Source organism: Tetrao urogallus, assembly GCF_951394365.1.
Source record: "Tetrao urogallus genome assembly, chromosome: 16".
In the NCBI taxonomy this organism is placed as follows: domain Eukaryota; kingdom Metazoa; phylum Chordata; class Aves; order Galliformes; family Phasianidae; genus Tetrao; species Tetrao urogallus.
This window is the reverse complement of record NC_136829.1, coordinates 11,243,849-11,267,148: the sequence shown is the minus strand read 5'-3', so window position 1 is coordinate 11,267,148 and position 23,300 is coordinate 11,243,849. Positions and strand designations below refer to the sequence as shown.

Below are 23,300 nucleotides of genomic sequence, written 5' to 3'. Positions count from 1 at the left end.
CCTTGGGAACTGTGGGCCAGCTCTGCTGGAGCCATGCTGGCCCACTGCAGCATCTCCTACCCTTGCATAATCTGCCTTGCTACAGTACGTGCATTTAGCTTGTTCTTTTACTGCTTTGTGGATGCTGTTTTGGATTTAGTGGCTGAGTTCTTCAGAACTGTTATGTCTGTAGTGCTGTTGCTGCCTAGTAAGGCTTCTGCAGGGCGTTATGAATCCAGTGCAGCCTGGATGGCCTCAGGGTGCAGGGGGAGGTGGCTGCAGCTGGTGATGGCCTCTCCCTAATGCTCTGCTTATGTGGCAGTCCTTGAGAACACGTACATACACAGTTAGTTCTGCTTCTAGCAGCGATGTTGATCAGGTACAGTCCATTAGTAGGAGGATTCTGAGCACGTCTGGGGGCATTACCTGGGGAGTAGCAAGAGCAGAGATGCTGGATTGGGTGTTCTTCCCATGCATATTGCATGTACCGGGTGCTGACCCAAAGCTCTCACTCCGGCACAACTTCAGTCTGCTGACATCTCTCATTGTCGGGGGAACTCACTCAAAAATAACTACAGATTTCCCAAATATGAGAAATTGGAGAGATGCTGTTTGTGGCAGTGAAGCTCTGTGTCTTGTTATTTGTATCTTCTCTGTATCCACGCAGGAATGATAAAAACAGATTTGTAGGCATCCTGTTACTTGGTGAATCTCTGCTCTTGAAGCCTGCTGCAGGTGAGGCAGCTCCTTCACATCTGTGTTTGGCCCACGAAGGGAGCAGTCGCTTTATGCTGCCAGACTCGTAACAGTGGGAGGGAACGAGTCAGCCCATCACCCATCCACAGATCATCCTGCTCCCCTAGATGCAGTCTGCCTTGTAAAATGCTTCGTGGTGTTTGTTTATAGGGATTCCTGCCCTTTACGTTGGCAGGAATAACCTGTCCTCGTGGGGCAACGGCTGCCCCAACGGCTCCGAGAGGGAGCTTTGCCATCACTGGCGACCTCACGGGGCCACTGTGAATATGTCTGAATAACAAACAGCCTGGCAGGAATGTTAGCGCTTCTGCACCGTGGCTCCTAACAAAAAAATGCACTGGGGACTCTGTGCTTCTTGGAGCATGAAGTGCACAGGGCTTGCACGTGTGAGAGCTGATATGTGCATGTGTGCGTGGAATGTGGCATGTGTACGTTGAGGGGAACCTGGCACGTGTAGACCCAAATGAGGCACAAATATGGATAGAAAGGAACGATGGCGTGAGGACTCTTAGCTGTGTGCATGAAATATGAGTGAGCCCTTGTATGCAAATGTGTTCGTATACATTGCCTGACGTGCTGTGCACAAACCAGGAGTAGGCAGCTCTGAATGATGCTTGGCATTCCTCGGGTCAGCAGCCCTGTGCTTCTCAGTGTTTGTCTGGACAGGGAACTGCAGAACTGACAGTTCTTGGATGCTGTAGGGAACCGACTTGCATTGTAGGTGCAGTCACAGGAGGGAAATGGCAAGGGCAAGGAAGGGCTATGGGGACATTTGCTGGCTGCCCATTCTCTGTGCTGCTGGGGCTGTTTGGTGTCCTGCAGGGGGCTGTGCAGGGCATGGTCCAGGCAGCTGCTCAATGCCCATCACTGGGAAGCAGGTAGCTATACCTGGTGCCTCACACGTGTGATCCAGGACTGACCCCTCTTTCTGTCCATCTACTTTCCCTCTGCTATTCAGAGTAACAGATGGCAAGAGATTAACTCCTCCAACCAGTGAAGATGAGCATGTTTTGTGCCTGGTGGGTGTTGTGGAGCTCTGGTGGAAGCTCAGGGTGTTGGTGGAGGGAGGTATGGGTGCTGCATGCCTATCCCTCACCCTTATTGAATTCCCTCTCACCGAATGCTCTCATGTTTTCATCCTTACCACCTTATTGAGTGGCTTGAAGCTTGCTCCAGAGGCCTTTCTATTAAAAAAAAAAAATAAAAGTTTGCTTTAAAGTCATCCAGGTGATGAGCCCTTGAACAGCTGCTTTTCTCCAAGCTCATTGGCAGAGAAGTGAGGCACCGGGAACACGGGACTGGTGGCAGGGGCTGGAGAGCCAGCAGCTCCTGCTGACAGAGCTCTGCCAGCCTCCCTCCTGTAGGACCAGTGGGGCCGGGCACTGCAGTGGGGCACCCCAAGGCAGGGTGGGGGGGGAGGTACCGACTGAGGGCGCAGGGGCAGCGGGAAGCACGGAGCCCCGCTCTTGCATCAGCACTGACACTTGGCCTTTTCCAGGCTCCCAGGAATGCTGCCGGCTGCCCTACACCTCTCTGTGTGAGCCAGCAGAGGATGGAAGCGACTGGCATCAGCTGGGCCAAGGATCCTTCGTCAGGTGCTGGGATATCACCCCCCTGAAGACGGGATTTACAAATGGGCTCATGAGCAGAGCGTGCAACACGGGCCCCTGTGCTGCTGGACCCCTCGTGCAGTGCTGTAGGGCCACCGTGGGACAAACAGAGGCTGCCTGCAGCACCTCGTCCACTTAACTCATCTGTGAACCTTTCCATGGAGAAGCTGTGCTGTGCTCCCTGCGGATGCTGGTCTGGGGCAGCGGTGTTCTGTGTGTGGCCGTGGAGCTGTCTGCCTGTGGGGTGGGCACTGAGCTGTGTGTGACCTCACTCCCAGGCACGGCTGCTGCAGCTGATCCTGGAGCCGTGCAACCCTGTCTCCAAGAGCAAATGCCAGCTGCCAGACTCTTCTCAGGAGATGCAGGAGCAGCCTGCAAGGTACCAGCGCTGACTGCTCTTGAATCAGCAGCAGGAGGAGGCCCGGGACTCCTCTAGTTGCAGACAAGACTGCATCCAGCTGGAACAGGAGGTGTCCAGCTGCAGGATGTGGCATGCTGCAGGGATGGGGACACTGCAGTGACCAGTGAATCCCACGCTGCCAATGTTGACTTTACTCCTACTCTCCCCATAAGGATGCCAATTGCCTGTCCAAAATCTGCAGCTCATGCAGCCTCCTAGAGTGCGATGGCAAAGGGTCTGCAGGGCTGCTGCTGGACCATGCTGCTGCTGCTCTGTGCCATCCAGGAGCTGGGGGCCTGGGCCGTGCACACTGCGGCAGAGGGTCCTGACCTGGGGCAGCCGGGGGATCCCACACTGCTGGCCAGCGGGCGAGTGAAGCGTGGCTGGGTCTGGAACCAGTTCTTTGTGGTGGAGGAGTACACGGGCACAGAGCCACTGTACGTGGGGAAGGTAAGGCAACCCTGCGTCTCCCTGGGGCTGGCCGAGCCTGTGCAGAACGGGGCGTGCTGCAGCATGGCTGAGCCTGGTGAGGTGAAGGGACACTGTTAGAGCAGCAGCCAGGGGGTGGACTGGGATAGCATGAGCCTGGCTCTTTCCTGGGTGGGTTTAATGTTCTCCCATAGACCTGGGGAAGGAACGCACCCAAATCCGTATCTGTCATCTCCCTCTTTTGTGCAAAGTTCCCACGAGTGTGAGGAGGGATGCAGTGCTGGGTGTCACGAAGGCAGCAGGGAAAGCTCAGCCTCATCTCTGGGAGGGCAGGCCAGTGGGGTGAGCACCTGCTTACTCTACTCTGCCTTATCTGCATGCTGCAGTGCTGATGGAGCACCCAGGGCCTTCCTGCCCCCAGAGGCTGCTGCAAACAGCATAGCCTTGACCTGCTCAGGATGGTCAATTCCCTGTCCTGTAGCTCTTTCAGCATGGGGATGGTGCGCTGGGTGCATTTCCTTGCCCCTCCCTGAGTCTCCCTGCTGGCTCTGGAAGGACTGTGCTGTTGGACCTGTGAGCTGCAGCTGTTTCCATGCTAATCATCTGAGCAGACTGGAGCTGGCAAAGCAGGTGCCCCGCTGTGGTCATAGCATGGAAATCCTGTGGCCAGGGTGAGGTTGGTGTGGGGCTGAGGCATCTCAGGCTGACCTGCACAGTGCGGTGCAGAAGGAGCTCAGTGCAGGCATGCAGGGGCTCTGAGGGCCAGCACTGGGTGCAGAGCTCGCCAGAGGTGTGCCTGGCATGCAGGTGCTGTGCAGCACTATCTGGGATCTGCACTGTGCCACCTCACCGACCCCAGTGCCAGAACTGCTGGGATGGGCACACGCAGTGGCCCTGGCTTCCTGCGGCTGTCTGCCTTGGGGTTGCTGTGCTTTGTCCTTCTCTGATAGCTCTGTGTAAGGTGTCCTGTGGCTCCCAGGTGCTGGAAGGATGTCATCTGTGTACTAATGAAAGAGCAGCGCTGGCTGCTGGGCCCAGCCCAGGGGAGAGCTGCTCCTATGGGGGCACGGACTCTCCCCGAAAGGAAAACACCCAAGCAAGAGCCCATGCAGCAGGGCTGTGTGATGGCTTCGGCTGTCTGGTTATGAGTCTGGAGGAGGCTCGAAAATGGGCTTTTTGGCTGTAGGCCAGGTGGAATTTCAGCCGTGATTTGTGTCCATTTCAGCAGACACTCGAAAGCCGCACTCCTCCGCCGCGACGCTCGATGCGGTTACAGTTAATTCACAGCTCCCCTGGGAGGTGACTCGAAGCATCAGGCCCTGTCAAACTCCAGAGGTAGCCTAGCAACAGCCTCATCTCCAAAATGAACCCGGGAACCTAAAACTAACCCATTTTACAGCCCCTTTCACATCATTCAATGCATCACCCACCCTGCTTAGAACAAGCAGCCGAGCTGTGCTGAAAACAATTCCCTTTTGGTGATGCTCCCTGGGGCTGAAGGCAGCCAGAACCCACGGATGGGAGACACTGATGCCCGGTGGGGAGGCAGTGCTGGGAGCTCACAGTGCCCATGGGATGCGCCCTCCATGGATGCTCCTCGCACACCTCGTGTGCTCTTCCAAAGGCTGATACCGTTTCCCTGAAATCTGGGTTCTCCAGCTAATCCTTCCTCTGAACTGTAATTTCCCCTGAGGCCGCTGTCAGTTTGATGTGGATTTCTTTGTTTTATTTTTTTTTTTTTAAATAGAATTATGGGTCAGCACTAGTTACAAACTTCTGCATGTGGACAGATCTATTTTAGATAGAGGGGAGGATTAAAGGGGAAAAAAAGCAGATTTAATTAAGTTGCTAATATTTAAAGAAAATTGATGAACTCGGGCTTTATGAGTTGGAGCAAACAAAGTGTGCCTTTATTACAGGCTAGTTTTTATTTGATTTTCTTTCTTTTCCAGCCCCAGAGTCATTTTTTATTTGTGTATCTGTGCTTTCTGTTTAATCGCTTTTAATAAGGAATGTGCACCTCTGTTCACATTTAATTTCGATTTAATTATTAGCAAGTAATTAATGGCTCTGTGAAATTCCTGGGTTCGGCTCTTTGGGACGAGGGAACTGTTTTCCCATAGAACAAATGGGTGCAATTGGACCCGTGGGTGTGCTGGCGGCTGTGGCACTGCTGTCCCTGCAGTGAGCACGGGGGGGTCCCCTTGGAGGGGTCCCATGGCACACAGCACAGCCCACAGCTCCCAGGAAAGGTGCAGCAATGCTGTGGGAGCGCCCTGGGATCTGCTCTGCAGCATTCCCCCTGATGTCTGCAGTCAGTTTTCCAGCCCTCCCCCATTAGTTGTTGTTTAGCCAAGCAGCACAGATTTAGGTCTTTTAATCTTCCCTTGTAAATCAATCTGTATGGCCCCTTGAGCCCAAGCTCCATTTTTCTTCCTTGCTCTCCAGTTTGTGGGGATGCTGGTGTCTGCTCCGAGCAGTCGGCGGTGAGCAAATATGTAAAGAGGATGTGCTGGGAGCTCAGCGTGGTGCTGGGTGGTTGATCTCTGCCCTAATTATTAATCACCAGCCTGGCGTTCAGCAGGAAAGCGCAGCTTTCTGCTACCTGTGCTGAGCAGAACAGGTGCAACTTTGTCAGAAAAGCTCAGTTGCTGACGGGGTAATCATGAACTTCAGGGATATTAATAACATGGTGGGGCTGGTGAGCGCCCCCCAGTCGGAGGGGTGTGTGGGTTTCTAGGGCAGGATGCTCTGCACACCATCCCCTAGGGTGCTCTGATCCCCGTGGGACTGTGATTGGATGGTGTGGGGCTCCCACTGGTGCTGTGGGACCCCCATTGGCACTGGAAGACCCCTATTGATGCTGTGGGACCTCCATTAGCACTGGAAGACCCTTATTGATGCTGTGGGACCTCCATTAGCACTGGAAGACCCCTATTGATGCTGTGGGACCTCCATTGGCACTGGAAGACCCCTGTTGATGCTGTGGGACTTCCATTGGCACTGGAAGACCCTTATTGATGCTGTGTGACTTCCATTGCAACTGGAAGACCCTTATTGATGCTGTGTGACTTCCATTGCAACTGGAAGACTCCTATTGATGCTGTGGGACCCCCATTGGCACTGGAAGACTCCTATTGATGCTGTGGGACCCCCATTAGCACTGGAAGACCCCTATTGGTACTGTGGGTCCCCTGTTGGTATTGTCGAACCCCCACTGGCACTGGACGACCCCTGTTGGCACTGTGGGACCCCCAGTGGCACTGCAGAGCTCACAGCCATGCTCTAAGTGAAAGTCTGAGTGCTGGGGGGACCTGGGAAGCTGCTTCAGATGGGAAGTAATATGGTAATGTATGAAATGCATTGATTTGTCCGAAGTGCAGGCACCTTACTCATGAAATAAACATATAAACTGTATCTAACAAGACAAATATAATGAAGGCATCATATAAAAAAAGGGGGAAAGAAAAGAAAAAAGAGGCAGCTCCGGTATAAATTCTTGCTGGTAGAGCTGTGTGTCTGAAAGGTGGATTATAGAACTGCAGTTTGGAAGATTGAATGGCCCATAAACATTTTCATATTTCATTAGCCGATTAATGGACAGCTTTTTTCCTTCTTTTTTTTTTTTTTTTCTTTCCTTTTTTTTGAGTTGGTGGGAGAACTTTGCTGATTCTAAGCAGAAATTGCAGGGAGCAAATGAAGACAGCTGATGAAACCTTGCGGGTCCCTGTCCTGTTATGGATTGTCCCAATTAACGCCCGTTCTGCTCTCTGTCAAGATGCATTCTGCCTGTCCAGTTACTGTTAATAGATTTCTCATAAGTGGCTAGATTGTAAAAACCTCATAACTCAGCTTAATGCCACCAATAAAATTATCTCTGGACGTCTGGCCTGGATTCCAGTCAGCTCCTGGTCCAGGAGGAGCTTCTGTTTACCCTTTCTTTTCCTAATTTCAAACGTTGTCTTAATTAGAAAATGAAACGGAGACTGGCTACAAAAAGCACCTTCCCCAGGGCCTGTTTTTCATTCAGCACAGCCCGTCTCGCCTCATTTCACTGCAGGCTTTGCCCATGAGCGATGTCTGGCAGCGTCAGCTCTGCCATGGGCTCCATAACCCCAACCTGAGCTGCATTCCTACCCCGTTTGCTGCACAGCCTGGCAGAAATGGCCCCGCGTTGGATCTTGAGTCCTTGCAATGGGGTAACCTCTTTTTAGGGGGCTGTTGGTGAGTTGTCCTTCCCATACATCTCCTGGCCTCACTGTGGCGAGATCCGCAGCTTGGTTTGTCGTGTGAGTGGGTACTGGCAGCGTTTGGGAGCTGCCAAGCTCAGAGTGGCAAAGGCAGAACTGATGGTTCTGTGTGTCGTGCCCTCCTATGTGCAGCATCCCCTGCTGCTCCTACCTCTGCTCTTTCCTGGCAGATCCATTCGGACTCGGATGAGGGGGACGGCTCCATCAAGTACACCATCTCCGGGGAGGGCGCGGGGACCATCTTCCTCATCGACGAGATCACAGGTGACATCCACGCCACCGAACGCCTGGACCGGGAGCAGAAAACCTTCTACACACTGCGGGCTCAGGCCCGGGACAGGCAGACTGACCAGCTGCTGGAACCCGAGTCTGAGTTCATCATCAAAGTGCAGGACATCAACGACAGCGAGCCACGCTTCCTGGAGGGGCCCTACATCGGCAGCGTGGCTGAGCTGTCCCCCATTGGTAGGTGTCCTGGTGGGTGAGAAGCTTCCATCTCTGTCACTAAACCTTGAGCCTGCCGTACCCCACAAACCAGGCTATAAATCATAGGGATTCCCACTGAGAGCGGAGCTGAGGAGCTGAGAGGGATAAATAAATAAGGTAGCTTAAGGAAAAACAAGTGAATAAATCCTCTGAGCTGATTGCCAGCCCGTGGCTGTGTGCTCAGCCCCAGCCCTAAGCTGTGCCCTGGGGATGGGTCAGGGAGGTGCCAGATGCCCGCTGTGCCTCAGCCCTGGCTTTGTTCAGCCCTCAGCTCCCAGGTGCTGTGGGTAGGGGTAGGAATGAGCCCTTATGTGCCAAGGAGCCTGTGGCTACCTGTGCTCTGGATTAACCCAAGCACTGTCTGTCCCCCTGTGTCTCGGTGCCTGCTCTCGCTGTCCCCTGTTGCCCTCAAAGCCCTGTGGCTGCCTCTCCATCCCCTTCAGCATCCCTGGGCAGTGTTGCTGCACCGTCTCACCCACTTTCTGGCTTCCCTGCGAGAGGCCCAGCATTGCTGAGGTCAGGAAATTCATGCCTGTAATAGAAGTGGTTTCCTCCATGCTACCGCTGGCCTGCCCCTCCTCAACACACCACTGTCAGCCTGGTGCAGCGCTGAGCTGCAGGTGGGATGTGTGCTATAAGATCCATTGCCAGGGATGGCAGCAGGCACTGAGCTGCACTCCCGAGTGCCGGGAGAAACACGGGGAGAGGATGCAGCACTGCTTGAGCTGGAGGTGACTGCAGATGTGCAGGAGCTGCTGCCTGAGTTCCTGTTGGTGGATGGGGAGCAGATTCTCCCAAAGCACCCCAGGCTCTCCATCCTCTTCCATTTACCTGCACTAATCCTCTCCTGAGTCAGATGGTGACCCCTTGAACTGCAGCCACATGCTCCTGGAGCAATGAAAGGCAGCATGTGGGCAGCAGAGCAGGAGGCATCCCATTCCCAAGGGGAAGAAATAAATTAATCTATTTTGCTTGAACTACTTTTAAAAAGCAAAGAATCTTCAACTCTGAGTATTAGACAAGGATCCCAATTCTTTAAAAAACGTTAACAATTATGGAGCTGCCTGATCACAGACTGATGTGAACAAGACATATCAAAGGAGACAGTTTCTATGCGAAATTGGAGATCAGAGCGAGAAAGAATCACGGTTTCACAACATGAAAGGAGGCGATTCCTGCAAATTAAAATACTCAGAAGTTAAAAGTAAAGAGAAGTGCTGTGAACGGCGTGGGATGTGCTTCCAAGCTGCATGCTCAGAGCGGGGGGAGTTGGAGCTGAGAGTTTACTGGGCTGAAGTCTGTCTGCCTGTGGCAGCCTCCAAGCCCTCTGCAGCCTGGCCAGCCCGCGAGGTGGAGGGGCTCCTCCACAGCAGCCCAGCTAACAAGCAGAGATTGCTTCTCACAGCACCTTCACGTGGTGTTGCTGCAAGCTCCTCCGCTGGGCACGGAGCTGCAGAGAACACGCCTTACTGCCATTTTGGGTGTGGATGAAGGCAACCCCCTGTAGTGGCAAAGCAGGGTCAGGAAGGCTGGGCAGCTGGAATTGGTTGTGACATCAAGGTCAAAGGCTGGGGACCTGCTGGCAGTGCTTGTCCATTGCTCCATTTTCCTGGATGACCAATGTCCCTGGTTCAGCTGTGCTCTTCTGGGATGGGTCACTCGGGGAGCAGGGCTGCTCTCCATCTCAGGTGTGGTTTGCAGGGAGCTGCTCTTCGTTCCCCATCTCTGCCACTCTGCAACCTGAGCTGAGAAGTGAAGGGTGACCCCTTCTTGCTCTCCCGGACCCCCGTAGGGCTCATGCTGAAGGCTGGCCACGTGGGTGGCTTTGCTCTCTCCGGTGGCAGCAATCAGCTGCAGCTCCCTGCCAGAAGCGCAGTTCCAGCTCCCGGAGGTGGGTCCCTTCCTGAAGCATAAAGAGAAGTAAAACAAATACGGTCAGATCCGCTCTGTGACAGCAGGAACAGATCAAAGGACATTATTTGCATAATGAAGGAGTACTAATTGGGAGGGAAAGTCATTTGACTTCCCGGTGCCTAAGAGGGAATAACAAATAATGAGGGAATTGCACAAACTCCCGCACAGGGGCTGGGAGTGCTCCACATTGGCCCCGTGCTCTGTTCCTGCACAGAGCTCAGCCCTGAGGCTGCAGCCCTTGCTGGGTGCCCACCCCGCTGCCCATCACCCCCAAAGGGCTGAGCTGAGCCGAGTCAGTCTTGAAGGAGGAGACCCAGAGCTGCAGAGAAGGTAGGATGGACCCAACCGACTGCTGGGGAACGGCAGGAGTTTCACCTTGTAACAGGAGATGCTAAAATTAGCTGTGTTCTCCCTCAGCTCCCTGGGGTCTGCTTAACAGCTGTCTGCCGCACACAGGCATGAGCCCAAATCCACACTGCCTCCTGCAAAACATCTCTGCTGCACAGAGCAGGTTGCATAGCCCAGAGCTGGCTTTTGGGCTGGGGAGCACGCAGAGCGACTGGTAGCTGGCATGGTGGTAAATGTAGATCTTTCTGTCAGAACAGCTCTTCTCCCTCGGTGCATTTTGCTTTCATTTCTCTGTGTAGCACCAAGATTAGAGATGATTTGGCTGTGCAGACAGGAACTCGGGGTCAAACTCTGGCTCCATCGCAAAGCTGGCTGAATGCAAAACTGATTACTGTGAAGAGAAATTGTTTAATCTCCACACTAGAAGCAGAGGAAGAGACTTTGTTTAACGTGCAGCCAGAACACTTGCAGGCGGTCTGATGGGTTTTTCTTAATAGAAAATGCTCAAAATGCTCTTGTGTGCATCTGGCAGCAGCTGGGGCAGCAAGTGGGCATGTGCTGAGGATTGCACTGCCCTGGAAGCTGTGAATGGTATTGTTGGTACAGTCGGGTTTTCCCCTTCTGTAGCCTCCAGGTCGCTCAGATGGAACTGCTGCCCTCTGGCATCCGTCCAGGGTACACGGCTCTGCAGGATGAGGTGCTTCTCGTGGGGTCAGGAAACTGATATCATATGCTGTGCTGTGCCTGGAGAGCAGGGCTGGGAGCAGCATCCATGGGTCTGGCCCCTCAGGAGGCTGCTGCTGGAGGTGGACCCTCACAGATCTTCTCCTTTCTCAGGGCTGTCTGTAGGTGGGATTAACAGCTTCTTCCTTATTTCTGTCGCCTTTGAGGACCTCAGCTCTTTTGTTCCTGAGGCCGTTCTCATGTCCTGGGTCCTGCTTCAGTCAAATTGAACATGATGTCAAATTAAAGCCATCTCAGGGACAGCTGGAGTGAAGCACCCAGTTTAGTGAGGCAGTGTTGGAAATCGATAACTTAATTGCAGACATTTGATGGACTTTTATCCAATTTATGGTCCTTTTGCCCTGCTACGTGTGGAGCATGACGACATGGTGCAGTGCCTGGCTCTGGACAGGCAATAGCTCTTCCTCCCCTGCAGCTGCCCTAAAATGTGAGATGACTGCTGGGAGCAAAGCTACCTGCTGATGTGGAGAGCATGTCCTGCTCTGAGGTGGCCCACAGTCCCATCCTCCTGTCACTCCGTGGGACAAAAGGGGCCGTATTTCTGGATGTCCTCTGGGCACCTCCTAAGAGATCCACGTCTCTCTCCTGTTTTTGTTCTCATCCCTGCTGCAGGCACCTCTGTGATGCAGGTGATGGCCTCCGATGCCGACGACCCCACATACGGGAGCAGCGCCCGCATCGTCTACAGCGTGCTGGAGGGCGAGCAGCACTTCACCGTGGACAGCAAAACGGGTGAGCAGCACCCAGGGAGCTGCAGGGCACCTCATCCTGGGGGTGCAACGCGTGTCTGCGCTGTGAGCAGCAGGCGGAGCGTTGGGATGGGCAGCAGGGCTGGGGGGAAACTGCAGCCGCCAGACCTGCACCCCTCACCTGCACCAACTGCAGAGCGAGCGCAGCTGTGGGCACGTAAAATCTGGGGAAGGTTGAAGTGCTACCAGAGGGGCTTTACCAAAGGCCACGTTGTTATCGCCAGGGCTTTGATTAAAGGTAACACTTCGAATTAAGGAGCGGTTTATAAATGCTCTATTAATATTTAATGAAAGAACAGTGGAAGCTGCTCCATTCCTTAATAACGTATAACAGAGCCCGTTGTAAAATGCATCTCTAATAAATCCCTAGCAGATGATGCTCTGACATACTGGTTAGAGTAGACCATAACCGGGAGATGTTGGGGTATATATTCTCCTTGCCTCCCAGGAGTGTGACTCTCATTACCCTTAATGGGAACCTTGCAAGCTTTCTAAGGAGGGAAGACACTCAAATGCTAATAAGAGATATTTAAGGTACAAAGCATGCAGTAAAGTACCTTCAGTTTAATGAAAAATTGTCAAAAGACGAGAGCACCGAGCAGCTGCAGCTTTGGTTGGAAAGCTGGGCTGCAAAGTGCCCCCACCCTATTGCTGAACCGAAGGGAACCTTGGGGAGATCTGCCCCTGGCTGCCTTCTCTCCCACATTTGCTTGGTTTTCCTTTTATTTGCGAGGAGACAACGAGCTAAATACTGAAAACTCAAGTGTGTGTGGGATCCTGCTAGTCTGAGACAGCATTGTGTGAGTGGAGGCTGAGAACGGGGCTGCTGGAATGGAGAGGGACCACTGGGAGCAAAATGCACAAGCCGGGACGTGCAGAGGCTCAGCTCCCTGCAACAACATTAATGCTGCCGTATTAAGGCATAAAGTAAAATGCGCCCTGTGGGACTGTGGTGAGAATTAATGTCACTCCAGGAGACCAAGCTTCTGGATTCCTTGACTTTTTGTGTCTTAATTCTCAAGCTGGCTGTTCATACACTGGCTGTTTCATACACCGCCGGGGTTGATTTACGGTTCTGCTTGCGATTCATAAGAGCAAAACTGCTGACAGTCTGCAGCAGCCATGCTCAGCTCCAGGCAGTGCAGCTGTATGCCCCTCTGCCAGCAGTGCCATGTGTGGCTGTGCTGCTGGAGGAGGCAGGGACAGGGCTGGCCGTGCTGAGCAGGCTGTGATCTCTGTGTCTGCCTTTGGCACCAGTCAGGAGCTGGAGCATCCCGCTACTGAACCCCATCCTCCTCCCCCTCCAAACCTGGAAAGGTTTTATTGTTCCAATGGGAGTCCTGCCCTGCCCGCTATGGGTGGCCGGGCTTCTTCCCTGAGCATAAGATTTAATTATCCGTAGCAGAAGCATCACTCTTCAAAGCCACCATTGTTATTAATGGCCATAAAAAGAACCATAAAAACCTGGAATGTTACATTTCTCATAATATACGATAATGAAGAGCAATTTGTTTTCCCTGTTTGGTTTCGACCTCCCCCTCCACTTTTCCTTGCAGGTCTACACACTCCTATGCTCCCTCATGCCCTGCCTATGGTGCAGGCAGTGCTGCCTGGACAGCTATGGGTGATCCAGGGGACAGAGGGCAACCAGCCCACAGCAGGGGGTTGGAGCTGGGTCTTTCTGTGACTCCTTCCAGCTCCAGTTCTCCTTTTCTTTGTCTTTGCCTGTACTTCATACTGAGGTTGTTGTGTGTATGGGTGTGATTTGCACACTTGGATGCAGGATGCACACTGTGTGTACGTTGCTCAGTTTGTCTCTCATTCCTGGCTGTTACCAGCGTTAGCATTCAGCAGGTGTGTTGGATTTGACAGAGCTTTCAAAGGCAGGTCCTAACCTGCCACTATACCAGCAGAGCGTGCTATGCTCAGTCCTGCAGCTCAGTAAGGCCTGAAATCCCGTGTCTTGTCTTGGAAGGCTTTTTGGAGGGAGATGAGCAGGACCCTGCAGGCATCTGTTCTATTTAGGCTTTGTGCTGCCTTCCCTATTCACTCTCAGTGTGCCAGTAGGGTGCAGCTGATCTTCACGTGCTCTTTGTCACTCAGAGCTGCATTGCACTGCTCTGTGGCAGCAGCCACAGGGTGCCTCCTTCCTCTTGGAGGAGGCTGCAGTCAGTGCACACACGGTGCTTTGCTGCTGCTGTTGGGACGTGGTCACTTCTGCTGTTACACTGGGGAGGCTGCCTCTCAGCATGCTGCAGTCTTTGCGGGGATATTGGCTGTCACAGAATGATGCTCTGGGTGACATCCCCAGCCTCGTTGTGTTTGTTGCTTCCCTAAAAGCTCAGCTTAGGAGATTGTATGTGCATCTTGTTCTTTACTGGAAATAAGAAGCCGTTCTTAAAATCTGTCATTCTGCTGCATGCAGAGAAAAAACAGAAGGACTCTGAAGGCTAATTGGAATGCAGTCTGGCATTTCTTATTACTTAAAACAACTCCTGAGTTAGAGCCTGTCTCCTGATTTGGAGGCTCAGCCAGCAAGGGCTCAGAGGTCCTCGAGCCAGGGAGAGCAGGACGAGAAATACTGTCCTGCTGGGAGGAAGTTTGTTTTATTGCATGTAGTCATGAGTTGTTTCATCCTTAGCTGCCAGCACTGTTGCTTGGAGACCTCTGGAGACCACAGGCTCAGTCCTGGGGTAGTGCTGGTGGGGTGGGAGCTGAGCTGCTGGGAGCGTGGAGAGCTGTTCTGATGAGCTGTCACTGTGATGCAGTGGTGGGAGGCAGAATGTGTTTCTCTGCTGCTCTTGCCAGTTTGTTAACAATGCTTCTTGGTGCCTGGGAACACAGATACCAGGATAGACCTGTCTCTGTGCTCTCGTGGGTTTTAGCAGGTTCATGCCTCATCCCAGAAGATTATACACCGCAGCTCTGCACAGGGACAAAGAACAGGTTTTTATGATAGAAGTGGTGAGGCAGTGGCACAGAGATGAGGTGGGTGGCCCATCCCTGCAGGCACTCGGGTCAGGCTGGGGGTCTTCGAGCACTGATGGAGCTGTGGGTGCCCCTGCTCACTGCAGAGGGTTGGGCCGGATGGCCTTTAAGTGTCTCTTCCAACTCAAACCATCCTAAGACTCTGGTGGTGTGTCTGCAGAAGAGCCACCTGTGGGCTTAGTTGAGGCAATTGCTACCATCAGTGAGACTGAATGTTGGCAGTCCCTGTCCAAAACTGGTGCTTCAAAGAACTTCCCTTGGTTTGGGACAAATGGTATGTTTGGTCTCAGGGAAACCGGGGTGTATTTACTAACGTGCAATGGGAATGAATGTTAAATGACCAGGGGGATTTAGCTGCTAAAGGAAGAGTGAGAGTGCTGAGCCCATCCTCCAGAGCTCTCTGTGGGGCCTCACTAATGTGAGCAAACTGAGCTAGTGGAAGGTATCCCTGCCCATGGCAGGGGATTGGCAGTGGAAGACACTTAACCTGCTGAGTGCTTTGTCCTGCTTTATTTCTATCACCCAAATAGTGTCTGCTATTGAGCAGATTTGGTGCAATTTATGCGATGCTGCAAGTGTCCCCTTGCTTGGTAATTACACTGATTAATCTGGATCATGCTGGAAAGCCACATGTGCCTTGTACCGGAGGGTATGCCACCATGTGTCTGTATTGTTCAACTATAACAGATGCTGACAAGAACTGGGGAGATGAAGCGAGCTGGAGGTTGTTCTCGCTGTGTTGGCAGAGTTTGGGAAGGAGAATGTTTGGCAGTTTCTCTGGCTGGAAAGAAGGTGAATTTGTGGATCTTAGGAGATGACAATGAGGTTTTCCATGTTCTGTCTGCAGCAGCAGAGGTCCCTCTCTCTTCTGTCTGTGCACCCAGAGAAGGGCTCTGTTCTGTCTCTTAGTGCTGCTCTGTGCATGGCAGGCAGCCCGGACTTGTTCCCCACTGGAACGAGCGACCTTGGTGGTGTTCTGGGAAGCCTGAGCTCTTCCCTCCCATCTTACACGGGGTACTCTGGGCTGTGTCATTACAAGCAGCTCAGTTAAGTCATTACTGCCTTGGTGAATACATGAGCTTTTTCTCTCATCCCAATTCATCACCTCTGCGCTGACATGAATCATTTTCATTATAAAATGCTTCAGACCCCGTTAATTAACAGAATTGCTTAAATTTCAGTGAGATAGCGCTTGCCCAGAAATAACGGCTTTATATTCATAGCAGAGACATGGGAGGCCCATAAACGTGACCAGCTGAGGCCAGCCCTGTGCAGAAGGTTTGGGATGTGCCCTGCCAGGAGCTGTGCTCCGTGCTTCTGACCCGTGTGCTGGCGTGGAGCGTGGGCCTTGGTGGGCAAGCGGCAGGAGGGCTGAGACTTTCTCCTGAGTAGTAGTAGGCAGAAGCTGGAAGTGCCCAAGGAATAGGGGACAAGCCTCCATGGGGCTGAAGATGGTGACAGTTCAAGTAATGATAGAACTGAAATGACAGACTGGAGAGAACTGGGTGAGATTGTGTCTGTCCGTGAGAGCCGGGGAGCTGCAAGCATCTGAAATGGCAGTGATGCCTTTATAATAAATCCCAACAACGATAATTGTTGGAATAATTGCTGGTTTGAGAAAGCAAGGAGAGAGAAACATCTACAGAGCAGCGTTGCCAGCTACTGCTGCACCCGTCATGTCGTGCCGAGGAGGAAAAAAGATCCTTTCTTCCTTTCAGCTCAGTGACATTTGACTGCTATTGTGCCACACCACCAGCAGCTCCTTCTTGTCACCTGTCCACTGCTGCCAGGAGGTCGGGCCCCATAGCTGCAGGCTGCACAGGGCATGGCTGGGTGTCTGCCATTTGGGCTTCGGTAAACCCGAGCAAAGGAGGCTGTGCAAGGCTCGCAGTAATGGGAGGTAAAGCCAATAGTTAATCAGAAAAGCCTGGAAGAGAGCAATTACAAAAACAGAAAGCAGTGGCTAAATCTGTGGAATGTTACGAAACCGAGCTGGAGGGGATTTTAAGCTGCTCTGGGCTGCTGCTGGGATAGTGGGGCTGGGAATGCACCACTAATGACCTTGTACTCATGTACACATGCTTGTGTGCCCCTGGTGCCACCCCAGGGCAGAGTCGGTTCTTTCTTGCTTTCATTCTCAAAATGTTTCTCTGTGCTTTGTTTCCATGTAAATGAAACATCTTGGCTGACATAGAAAGTCGTAACTTCTGCTTTCACAATGTTTTTTGGGCTTCGCTACTCTTTCCTTCTTGTTTTGCATTGCTGTATATTTTAGTCCTGGTCATTTCTACTTGCTCAGATGAATGAAAACCTGAAAAGACTTTTTACGCAGTGAAATCTAGAAGGAAAAAAGAAGCACCAACATACCATGCATTTTGTTTGGCTTTGTCTCAAGTGCATTCTCAGCCCCGGGACACTGACAGCTTCCCTGGTCTCCTAACTTAGAGACACATTTTAAAGACACATTTGAAAATGAGGGGGTCTGTGCACCAATGGGAACACCCACTGGGGTGGCAGAGGTCGGGTGAGTGGGCAGCTCTGCCCCACATCCCTCCTGCACTGCTCTGCTGCATCCAGTCCTCCCATGGCTGCAAGCTGTGCACATCCTTCTGTGGCTCCTGTCTGAGCAGATAAGGATAAGTGGACTTCTGCAGATTGCTGCCAGAGGGGCTTCGTGACTCAGCAGGGGCTTTTACATAGCATTCCTCCACACGGCGTGCAGCTAGCTCCCACCAACCCTTTACCCTGCTCCTGGCTTCCCTGGAGGAAAACAGACCTCCTCCAAATTTGGGACTATGAGGGTTAGTTAAATGTTAGAGTGCCTGCTGTATGAGCAGAGGCTGGGAGATCTAGCTGGCCCCCTTTGGAGCTCCAGCTTGCTCTAGGTACCCCCCAGCCACCTCTCTCAGCCTCGCCTGTTCTGTGACTCTGCAGATGCTCTGCCATGTGCCTGCACTCACTCCACTGCCCACTTCCAGGTGTGATCCGGACAGCTGTGGCTGACCTGGACCGTGAGACGCAGGACCGGTACGAGGTGGTGATCCGTGCCACGGACATGGCGGGACAGCTGGGCGGGCTGTCCGGCTCCACCACCGTCACCATCGTGGTCACTGATGTCAATGACAACCCACCACGCTTCCCACAGAGTAAGTTCTGCTCGTGTTGTTGGGCTCCTGGCACAGCCTGGTGTGTGGCTGCAGGCTGAGCCAGCCCTGCTGCTCGGGATGTTTGCGGGGCAGCAGCACAGCACTGCAGAACACACAGTGGTGTGCCTGGGTCTGAGTGTGTCCTTGCCCAGCAGCCCCATGGGGGGACTCCCTCAGCTGAGGGTGCTGCAGCTGAAGGTGTCTCAGCTCTTTAGCTACTTCTCCTAGAAATTACAATTGGTGAAGTTTGCCAAGAATTGGACAACACTGCTGTGTTGCATCTGTGTAGAAAAATTATCCCTTTCTCTACCTGGCTCTTTAAAGCATTAGCTCTCCCCAGTTCCCTTCTTGCAGCCCCTGTTTTTGGCTGGGGTTTGTTTTTCTCAGGACATTCTGAACTACAGACATTGGCAGAGTTTGGACAGTACTTGTGGCCCAAGAATTGTCCCAAGGAGGTACACAAAGATGTGCATCAGGCTGGGGACGGTGCAGGCAGAGCCGTGACCTTGGTGCTTTTCTCTCCTCTAGAGATGTATCAGTTCAGCATCGTAGAAACTGCCCCTGTAGGCACTGCCATTGGGAGAGTCAAGGCAGAGGACTCTGATGTCGGGGAGAACACCGACATGACCTATCAGATGAAGGATGAGGAAGGGGTGGAGATGTTCAAAGTCACCACCGACAGCAATACCCAGGAGGCTGTCATCACCGTTCAGAAGGTGAGGAGAAAAGCTGGCTGTGGGGAGGGCAGGCATCTCCAGGAGGGCCCTTTCCTTTGTGGGCTTCTACTGCATCTGAGTTGAAATAAACAAACACTCCTCTGAGCGCAGCTCTAGCAGTAGCATTTCTGTGCCTGCAGATGTAGGAAGAGACCTGTTCTGCCTAGATAGCACAGCACAGACCTGTTTCTGGGAGGGAAAACTAAAAAGGAGCAGCAATGCAGTGCCTTCTGCTGCCTGCATGGCTCCTGGGAGAGAGCAGTGTACAGATGGAGAGGTGCACAAAGTGATGGAGAGCAGCTCTTGCTGATAGCACCTGTTAGGAGCAGAAACATGCCCACTTAATTCCCACACCTGATCAGCAACACCAGGTGTGGCTAATGGGGGTCCTGGGGCTGGATGTGGCTAATGGGGGTACTTGGGCCAGTTGTGACTAATTCTCTCCTATTGTCTCAGCCTCTGGACTACGAGTCAAAAAAAGTGCACACCGTGGTGGTAGAGGCCCTGAACAAGTTTGTGGACCCACGGTTTGTAGACCTGGGCACCTTTCGGGACCAGACCATCGTGCGGGTGTCTGTGCTGGACGTCGATGAGCCCCCTGAGTTCTGGCCCCCCTCCAACACAATGGAGGTCCAGGAGGATGCTCACGTTGGCTCTATCGTGGGGGTGGTCACCGCCCTCGATCCGGACACAGCGAACCATCCTGTGCGGTAAAGCACTGCTCCAACTCTGTGTCCCCTTCCCTTTTGGCAGCGGGGGTCACAGTGTGGGGTTCTGACGGCCACCACATGTGGCAGAGTGGGAGTGGAGAGGTGGTGCAGGTGATGAGTGCTTCATGTGTGTGCTGCAGAGCAGGCAGCGAGCAGCAGTCTGTGCATGGGTATTGGCAAGCTAGAGCCACCATCTCACAGGTGACAGACGTGTCGTGGGCAAGTGACAGGCTTGTGAGTGGCAGGGAGTGCCGGGGAAGGTGTCTGGGTGACGCCTGCGTGTCCTTGTGCTGACAGCCAGGCAGCCGCAGTGGAGCCTGACACGGGCCAGGCGAGCGAGCAGGAGTGACAAGCGGGCAGCGATGGGGAATGATAAATGAGGTGAGGCTTGGGAAGTGCGGAGCCAGAGCTCAGCTTTGTGTGCGCATGCATGCGTGCAGGGGGATCAAAGATCAGAGGAGTTATATTTGGGCAGGGGACATAATCCAGGCAGCGGCTTATCTGCACAGGACATTTCCCATTTCCATTTAATTTGTGGCTAAAGAGATTGTTACCTTGTTAAATTGTTATTACCTAAGGCACAAAGCAGCCTTCTGGCTCTGCCAACTGGCCTGAGTCATGAGCAGTCGGGATGAAAAGCTGGTGTTCTGAAAACATCCTCAGCGTGTGGAGAATTTCCTTGAAATGTGTGTTCTTGTGCCAGGTGACAGCGGGGCTGCAGGCACCTTCCACACAGCCTCACTTCAAGTGAGCAGCATTGGCTCTGCATTGAGGGCTCTCATCGGAGCCCATCCCTGCCTGCAGTAAACTGGGGCAGAGCCTTGGGATGGCGGGTAGAGACCTCAGTGTGTGCATACACCAGTACCTGTGCTTTGCACTGACACGTTTCCAGCAGTGCTACGGAATGGAGATTCTATTTTGTGATCTGCAGCTGTGGGGATGGTGTCTTGGGGACGGAAGTCTCCTCCTTATTTACTCTTGTTCTCCGTGCCCTTCCCCATGGAGCTTGTTGCAATATTTGCAGACAGAACAAAAAGAGGCAGAGGAGAGGCTTCCTACTGCTGTGCAGAATGCTGAGGACTTGGAGCAGAGAGGAGCAGATCCAAAGGAACAGCAGGAGGGTTAGAGCCCAAACGTTACCATACAGCAAGCTCAGTGCCAGGTGTGGCAATGCCATGTGCTCAGGGACAGGGCACAGCCAACAGGACTCCAGGCAGGGAATTGCAGTGTGGCTTAATAAAAGGCTTTGCTATGCCTGCAGCTTCAAAGCAGCACCCAAAGATGAAGGCGAGCATCCTGCCAGGGCGTGCCACCAGCCCGTCAGTGAGAGACAGCAGCACATCACCTCGCATCTCAAGTGTGCAGCTCAAAGCACAGTCACGAGGAGCCAGCACTTGTACTTCACCTCTGGTACATGAGAGAGCAGCCGGTCCTGACAGCGTGACCAGCATTTGATCCTCAGCCCCTTGAAGTCAGTGTGAAGCCTTTCAAGTTGGTGCAGTTCAGTGGATCCCTTTAAGTTCCTGATCCTTGTCTGCTGGAGGTGGGAGCTGGAAGGTGAAGCTCTGCTCCATCGGCTCTGCCGTGTACATAGAAGGCCAACACCTTCTGCTGTGCCGAGATGCGCTGTCCCCTCGAGGCAGGAAAGAAGAAGGACCGCCAGAGACAGCCCAGCAAAAATCAGCACCGTCAGCGCTCCAACCCTGCTGACACCGGGCTGCTGGTAACGAGGTTTGGGAAGTATTTTAAGCCAAGTGGGACAGGAGGTGCCCTTGTCTCTCTGCATCCATCCCCAGGTGACACAGCAGGCTGTGCCACATCCCAGCTGCACGAGGATCCCGCTGCAGCTCTCCCTGGGTGCCCACAGAGCACCAACGTCTCTGGGGGAGCAGCCCCCAATTGCAGCTGCGCAGAAGGGCCACGGTGCTGCCAGGTGGATCTGGAGCTCAGCATGGGCTGTGTGTCCTGTGGGGAGCGCAGGGACCCAGCAGGGGCAGCGCTGTGTGAGAGAACGGTGCTCTTTTTTTTTTTCTTCCATCCTTATTTGTTGCCTGACAAAAGCTAGAAGCACTCTTTTTCAGAAAGCATTCAGTTCCCATTTGCCTTTTTGACGCTAGCTGTGTATTTCCTGAACGTAGCACTGTTTCTCATCCAAACCATTGTATTAGGTAATACGGTGATGTGCTGTGTGTGTGTGAGGCTGTTTGGATGGAAGCCTTTTGTTTTTCTCTCTGCAGTGAGCCTGTGCTCTGATTGCGTGCATCCCAGGCTTTATCAGCACTGGGAAAACGTTGCTTGGGATTTAAGGTTCTCAGAGATATTCTCGTCTGGCATTCAGCAAATCCAGAGGCACGTGTTGGACATGGGCATTTCTCAGAGTCCAGCAGCACAGCGAGAACTGCAACCCGCTTCAATACAAAAGGGAGAGGAGGAAAAAACAAACATAACAAAAAGCTTTTCACCCAGTGGTTGAAAAGCTCGCTATTAACAAAACACATGGCATAAAATGTGCTCCTCGTTGCGTTCAGAGGGAGAAGTGAAACAAACTGCTCGAGAAATGCATTCACGAGAAAGATGAGCACCGAGAAAGCTGTCTAAATTAAACAGTTGCTTGTAACATCCAGACCAACAGGCAGTGCCAGCAGGAGGAGAAGAAAATGGTTTACAAGGTCTGCATCCCAATCAGAGCTGGGCACTGCAGTTCCAGATATGGAGCAGCAGCAGTTGAGCGAGGAATATAGTGGCATCCTCCCCCTGAGCACAGGGAAGACATGGGAATGATGGTGTCCCTCGCTGGGCAGAACATCAGTGGGACAACAAAGGGGAAATGGGACTGCTGGAGGGCAGCACATACTTTGGTTGATAAAGATCCTACTACGCAATATGGCATCAGCTGAGCAGAACTGGATTCCTTCCCACTGGAAGCCCTGGTCTCCGTGGGGGTGGCCATAACTCCTTGGGAAGGGAAGGCCACGTGGAGCAGATGAAGGGCTGTAGGTCCACTTGGACTGGCCACATTGAAATCTCAGCCCCACATCAGTGATGAACGCAGGCAGCACCCAGAGCTCTGTCTCCTGACAGCACTGCACTGAGGAGTGCAGCAGCAATGACAAAGGGATCAGATTTCTGCTCTGGTTTGTGTCCTGCTGTAGGATGTGGGCAGTCAGTCCTTCCCAGCCAGCTCTGAAATGACAGAAGACAAGCTCAGCAGTGAAGCAATTAGAAGCACAAGAAGTGCTTACCGGTGACACCACGGTGCTCCCTGGACCCTCTGGCCGTGCAGGCAGCTGCTGCCAGATGTGATCACGGAACAGGACGTGTTAGGGGTCAGCAGCTGTGGGAGAACAATCGGAGCAATTACACAAACGTATCAATTGTGCTATTGGAAGGATAGCAGATTTCGTCATCCCGATTTCTGTTCCTCCTTCTAGCACAATGTTGGATCTGCAAGGGTTGCCAGACCCCTCCTGTCCCTTCACAGTGGGTGAGTGTGGAGTGGATGAGAGGCTGCAGTATGTGCCAGTGTCACTGTCCTTTGGCTCCATGTTCATAGATGCTCCATTTCCAGCTTGGAGATGGGGCAGGAAATGCAGGAGGGCTGGGAATTCCCTGGGATGTGGTTTGGTGATGCCTGGACTTTGTGTGACAGATCCCCGTCACCTCCAGGGGAAGACAGACATGCAGGTGTGGAACGTGATCATTTGTGCACGTGCACCAGTGAGATTTAGACAGCAATTTTCCCTTAACTACAAGCAAATGCTGTTGTACATTCTCACCCCCGTCTGCCTGAGAAGGAGGGAGCTGAGGAATGCAATCTGGTGCTGTGTAACAGTGAGGGCTTGTAGGCACAGAGCCATTGGTGTGCCGTTTGGATCCCTGAATCAGGTAGGGATGCTCAGCTGTGTGGATGGGTGACCTGGGAGGTGACCTCCCCCCCAGCTGGCTCCCTCCTGGACCTCGATATGGGAGGTAGGAGGCTGTCCATGGCTCTGTGCAGCGTGGCCATGCCTGGAGTGCCAGGCAGATGAGCTGCACACCATGAGCTGCACACTGTGAGCCACAGGCACTTGGAGCA

General features: G+C 53.0%; 1 protein-coding gene across 1 annotated transcript in view; it reads left to right on the top strand.

The window, feature by feature from the left end:
- Nucleotides 1-2,970: 2,970 nt before the first annotated feature.
- CDH22 (cadherin 22) overlaps nucleotides 2,971-23,300 on the top strand; it is a gene marked incomplete at both ends in the record, with an annotated part of 34,121 nt that continues 13,791 nt past the window's right edge. Inside the window, 6 exons of the mRNA XM_079543402.1 lie at nucleotides 2,971-3,195; nucleotides 7,595-7,889; nucleotides 11,529-11,648; nucleotides 17,632-17,799; nucleotides 18,328-18,515; nucleotides 18,972-19,225. Of these exons, the coding sequence (XP_079399528.1) occupies nucleotides 2,971-3,195; nucleotides 7,595-7,889; nucleotides 11,529-11,648; nucleotides 17,632-17,799; nucleotides 18,328-18,515; nucleotides 18,972-19,225 (1,250 nt within the window). The remainder of the gene's footprint in view (nucleotides 3,196-7,594; nucleotides 7,890-11,528; nucleotides 11,649-17,631; nucleotides 17,800-18,327; nucleotides 18,516-18,971; nucleotides 19,226-23,300) is intronic.